The sequence below is a fragment of the Mesitornis unicolor genome, unplaced genomic scaffold, assembly GCF_000695765.1.
Source record: "Mesitornis unicolor isolate BGI_N332 unplaced genomic scaffold, ASM69576v1 scaffold53081, whole genome shotgun sequence".
Classification (NCBI taxonomy): Eukaryota; Metazoa; Chordata; class Aves; order Mesitornithiformes; family Mesitornithidae; genus Mesitornis; species Mesitornis unicolor.
Genome location: NW_010162815.1, coordinates 1 through 5690, shown reverse-complemented (window position 1 = coordinate 5690; position 5690 = coordinate 1). Strand labels below are relative to the sequence as shown.

General features: G+C 44.7%; 1 protein-coding gene across 1 annotated transcript; it reads left to right on the top strand.

Moving 5' to 3' along the window:
• Positions 1-335: 335 nt before the first annotated feature.
• Positions 336-5548, top strand: LOC104533170 (nuclear autoantigenic sperm protein-like; the record flags this gene model as incomplete). Its single annotated transcript, XM_010193728.1, has 6 exons — positions 336-385; positions 1161-1271; positions 1773-1853; positions 2039-2136; positions 2865-3725; positions 5466-5548. Coding segments are annotated over exons 1-6 (1284 nt in total), but the record flags the coding sequence as incomplete, so codon positions are not given.
• Between the last annotated feature and the right edge of the window lie 142 nt (positions 5549-5690).

The following is a 5690-nucleotide window of genomic DNA, read 5'->3' as shown; positions in this document are numbered from 1 at the left end:
GGCTTACCCCTCAGTTTTTGTCTGGTTTCCGGCTGGCCGGGTGAGCAGCCCTGGCTGTTAGGCAGTGGGCTGTAGGCCGGGCTTCGTCTGGTACAGCCTGAGCGTGGAAGCATCCACTCCCCTAGCAGTCTTTCCTCCAAACGGGAAACAAAACTGCAACTAACGGGTCTTGCCGAAAAACAGCCAGCAGGGTGAAGGAGCAGGTGAGCTGACTCTGGATGCTGAGCACCTGTGAAAGCAGTCATGGCTCCTGGCTCTGCTCTCACCTTCACCTCAGCTCCTGTCGTGAAATGAGTGGCCTGTTATAAACGTGTATTCAATGTTTTGTTTGCAGGATGGAAGAGGAATTGGCAGCTCCTTCCACATCCACAGACAAGACAGACAGGTATGCTGGGAGTCCAAGTCGGTTACTAAAGCATGCGAAATACAGAGGTTCTTTTGTGAAACAAAAAGAGGTCACCCTTCAAATCAGCTGCTAGGCTTGAAACTTTACAGTTGCAGGTGTTGTAGCACAGTAGTCTGCACAGATCTAGTGCAACAATGTTCACAGACTGATAAATGCACAGATACCAGGTGCTGTTTAGGAAGTTCTTGATCTGTAAGTACTAGGAAGGTACAAGTATTTGACTGGCGTGTAGAGGTGCTCTGTGGGGAGCTCCTCTTGTCCCAGTCCAAGACACTGGGCTGGGGTGGACCCTCTGGAAATGGAGCTGTGTGAGATTCACTGAATTGAAACCAGAACTTGCATTTGTCATTCTCAGGTGCATCGTGCTGTGCTACGACAAGTCACAACTTGGGTTTTATTCTTTTTCTTGGTTTTGTCAGCATAAGAGTCTGGTGAAACTTTATACAGTACTCAGTGTTGTATTGGCGTGCAACTCTTTAAGCATATTCTTTAGTGTCCTTTGTCACATCAGGTTCTGATGCCCACTTCTTGCAGTGATTGATTAAAATTCAGCTGTTTGTCCTTGGTTGTCAGAACCAAAAGCTGGTTAAGACTTAAACAAAACCAAACAATTCCCCCCCTACCCTGTTAGTTCCAACCAGTGTAATACGTGCAACTCACTCCTATATAAAGCTACCCAAGTTCTGAAAGCTGCGTACAAAGTTTTCTGTTTTAATATGGAAACTGAGTCTTGTATTTATTTTTTTCTTCTCAGTATGGACGTGGATGGAGAATCAAAGAAGCTGTTGGGTTTAGGACAGAAACACTTGGTAATGGGAAATATTCCAGCTGCTGTTAATGCCTTTCAGGAAGCTGCGAGCTTACTGTGAGTAGTAAATGTTTTGTGTGTTTTTGTGGGGCTTGGTTTTCAGCTTGACTGTACTGACTTATGCAAGAAAGATTATTTTTCTTTACCTTATGTATGCTGATGTAGTTACAATACAAGTGAGGAGTGTATGAACTACTTAAAATTAACTCGGGTGTTGGACAATACTGTAACTGGTGTGCAGTTTAGAGAGCTCTTGTGAGTCGTACCTGCCAGTGTGGTTCCCTGCAGAGCTAAAGGGACTTGATATCATAACTTGTAGTATGTGATTCTGTAGTCTGCCAGCCTTGACCAGTCTCTGAGGGCAATACCTCTCTGGGTTTTAGATTAATTTGCTTTGTTGAATGTTTGTGAGAGCCACTCCTAGCTAAGTGAGAGGAGCACTCATTTGCTTGAAACAGTGGAAAATGAGCAAAAAAACCCCTGCTTTTTCTTATCTGGGAATTTTTAGCTTTCAAGTTCACGGAGACACATGCAAATAATTCTTTGTTACTTTTGCAGGGGTAAAAAATACGGTGAGACAGCAGATGAGTGTGCAGAAGCTTTTTTTTACTATGGGAAATCTCTCCTGGAGTTGGCACGGTATGCTCACGGTTTCTCGTTTGATTAAGAGGCTGCCTGGGTAACAGGATTTCACCCCTGGGTTACACTGGAACTGCCTTTATGCGGGGTTGCACTGGGTAGGATGGGCCATGGCGCTGCATCTTGTGCAGTCAAAATGGTGTTACTGCAAGAGCTGAGGGATAACAAACTTGTGTTTCCTTTAGAATGGAAAATGGTGTACTGGGAAATGCCTTGGAAGGGGTGCAGGTTGAAGAGGAAGTAGAAAAAGCTGAAGATGATTCTGCGTTGCCAGCTGTGGATGGTATGTAAAGCTGTCTGCCGTGTTGTGGAGGCACCAGGCTGCCTTTTCTTGTCTAAATGATCCAAGTTCAGTCCATCAGTACCTTAGGTAGCCTGAGTTGTGCTGTTGAAGCTCTTAGCAGCCTGAATGGACTTGCTTTTTTGTTCTTTCAATCTTGCTTAAAGATTGAACAGAAACTCTCAAGCTCCTGCAAGGAGCTGGTCACTGAAAGCACGTGTGAAGGGTCACCAGGTGTCTGTGTCCTGAAACACTGCTTTCAAACTGGCTTTCTTAAGCTTCACAGTCAACTTGAACTGCTTGGTAACCTTGTAGCAGTACAGTGTGTGTAGTAGGACAGGTCAGAGTCTCTATAAAAAGTCCAAGAACAGTAACTATTTTATACAACCTGCAGCTGGAGATAGTGCAGGAATTCCTGTCAATCCAGACTATCAAAACACTGGCACCTCTTGCTTAGCTGTGACTAAAAACGCTACCGCGCAAAACCGCACACTGCTTGAGCGGCCGCTTGCAACAATGCAGTCTGGGGAAGGGGAAGGGATTTGCTTGGTTCAAGTTATTATGTTGGTTGCATCCTAATTCCTTGTACTTTGAAAATGGAGCTTTTAGGAACGCCATCTAATTTGATGACAAACCAACACACTGGAGGGTCTGAGGGTGGTATTGTCAGTGTCCGTTAATGTCTTTATCACTAAACTTGGAGAAATGTTTATGCTTCCTCAATCATGTAGAAGAAGCGAGGGAGGAGTTGAGAGAACAGGTATATAACGCCATGGGGGAAAAAGAAGAGGCCAAAAAGTCTACGGAAGAGTCTACAGAATTGACTGTGAAGGAAATCAAAGAGGAGGGCATTGAAAAGGAAGAGAACATGGAAGAAAAAACAACAGAAGAGTCAATTGCTGACAAGGAAGAAAAGTTTGAAGGGGCTGAAGAGAAGGTGGAAGCCTCTGTGGAAGAAGCAAGTTCAGAAGAGCAGAAGCAGCAGGTGGCTGTGGAAGAGGAGGCAGCTGCGGAGGAGAAGGTGGCAGGAAAAGAGCAGAAGGTGTCTGAAGACAAGGTAGCAGAGACAACTGAGGAGAAGAAGAAAACTAAGGAATTGAAGGCAGCTGTGGAGGAGGCTGAAGCTGGAGAAGCAGCTGCAGAAGAAAAGGGAGATGCAGGAGAGCCGAAGGCAGAAGAAACAGCCAAAGAGGCAGCTGTGGAAAAGGGAGAGGCTGTAGAAGGGCAGGCAGAGGCAGCTGTGGAAGAGAAGGCAGTAGCACAAGAAGAGGCAGCAGAAGTGCAGGTGGCAGTCGCTGTGGAGCAGAAAGAAGCTGCAGAAGGGGAGGCAGAGGCAGCTGTAGAGAAGGTGGAGGAGAAACAAGAGCCGGTGGAGATGGCTGCGGAAGAGAAAGCAGAGGAATCTAAAGAGACAGAGTCCTCAAAGGAACCTCAGCCTGCCGAGGGCAAAGAGCCATCTCATGACATGGAAGAAAAGGCTGAAGTAGCTGCTAAGGTAGAAAAAGAGGAAAAGAAGGATGACCTGATAGAAGAGGGTGAAGGTGCTAAGGTAGAGCAAGAAGAGAAAGATGACCTGATGGAAGAGGGAGAAGGTAACAGTGAGAGGAGAAAAGTACTTGTGGGTGGATGACTTGCTGGATTTGGCTAACCATGGGTAAAAAGTGTTCCATTCAGGATTTTCTGTTTGCCTTAGAATAAGGAAAAGGCATGGTAAAGGGGCTTTTGGAGGATTTTACATCCAAGTAAAGTTTCAAGGAATAGTGAATAGTCTCAGTTTCTCTAGACTAACGCTTAACTAACTGCAAAGCAAATCTTACTTGAAAGCAAACTTACAGCCCTGTGAAATGTGTAAGTAACGCTAGGCTGGTGGAGAATACTGAATGGATGTTCACTTGCATGTGTCTGGGTGTTTTGCACTAACCTTCAGATAACTTGAAGCACAAGTTGCCTCTGGTTATAACTGTATTTCATTTTAAAGCAGCGGAGCAGGAAATTAAGAGCAGCTGAACACACAACATAATAGTACACTTGCTTTTGGTGGGGGGAGGGAAGTCTCCATTTGAGTCTTTCTGGTGGTGGTTACAAGTGAGAATTCGGTTGACAAATCTAAATGCAATCTGCTGCTATCGGCTGCCTAGCTTTTTCTGCCATTTTCCCCTGCTTCGTTATAGCTGTTTTCAGGATTATGTTAAAGTAACCTGTTGATGCTTGTGCACTTCCTTGAAGCAGTACTTGTGTGATCTTGGTAGACCAATGCTTTCTGTCGCACGAGTTGATTGATGAGATCATTGAAACTGTGCTTTGCTGCACAGGAAAAGCCTTATTTTGGCAGTGGCAGATATTGAGCCTAAACAGTCCTGGACACTGAGGATTTGTGCTGCTGAGCACAGTGAGCACTCAGTGAGGGAGCAGCTGCCCAATAACATGTCTGTCTGGGCAGAGTGTAACTGAATGTAAACTAGGAGTGGTTATCCTTTAACATCCTCATCTGGTGCTGTCATTCCAGGCTCCTCCCACTACTTAAAATTTAACTTCCTGCGGTCTCTTCTGTTTTACCTCTAATTGAGCCATCCTCATACTTAGAGGCTTGGCCCTCTCAGTGTTAGGTGTGCACTTTTTGGGAGTCAGTCTAATGAGCTTGTGGATTCTCCAGTCTCCACCCCACCAAGCCCCTCTTATTCTGGAATTAGTGGTTGTGATACAGAAATTAAGTGTGTGACTTGGTGTGCGAGTTAACCAACTAAGTTATTAGCTGTACTCCTTTACCACATACTTTCCCAAAATGCTTTCTACTGGTAGAATCAATCATGCAATGCTACACAGTCTCAGAAATCAAATCAGTGCTACCATAGCACATCAATAGCAAGTTCATTAACATTGCCACTTAAATGCCTGACATGAGGAGTGTGAATTCAGAACCAGTCTTATGTGAACGCAGCTTGGCAGCTGTCTTGCTGAAAATGTTTGTTACCTGTAGTGTGAAGTCCAGCAGCTGACCAGTACCTCCAGGGCTGCGTAGGACCCCATGGTTTCAGTGGGAGTTCACAGTACGTTTGTGAGAACTGAATGCTAGGTAAGTTTCTGTTCTAGATAGTATGAAATTAAACTTAAAAGAAGGACTAAGGTAGCCTGGATCTACCTTAGTCTACAGTGCCTGACACTTTCAGCAAGATGGCTGCTGCTGCTGAGAATTTAACATATCTGTGCTCTTCCTGCGTCACAACTAACCTGTCACTGGAAGGATAAGGGCTGGATGTAGTGTATTCTACCTGACTCCATGTGAAGCAAGTGTGGTAACAGCAAGCATTCTCATTTGTCTACTTTCCTTGTAGAAACAGAAGAATCTGAAGAGGAAGATAAAGAAAATTATAAAGCTGAAGATGATAAGGAGAATGAATTGACAGTGGAAGACAAGGTGAGATTGAGCTCTGATACCAGTGCTCATGGAAGAGTGCAGTATTTTTCTAAATGTCATGTTAATGTCTTTATGAAAGCTTGCTTGTATTTCATTTAGTCCTGTGTAGGAAATCACAGAATATCAGGAATTGGAAGGGACC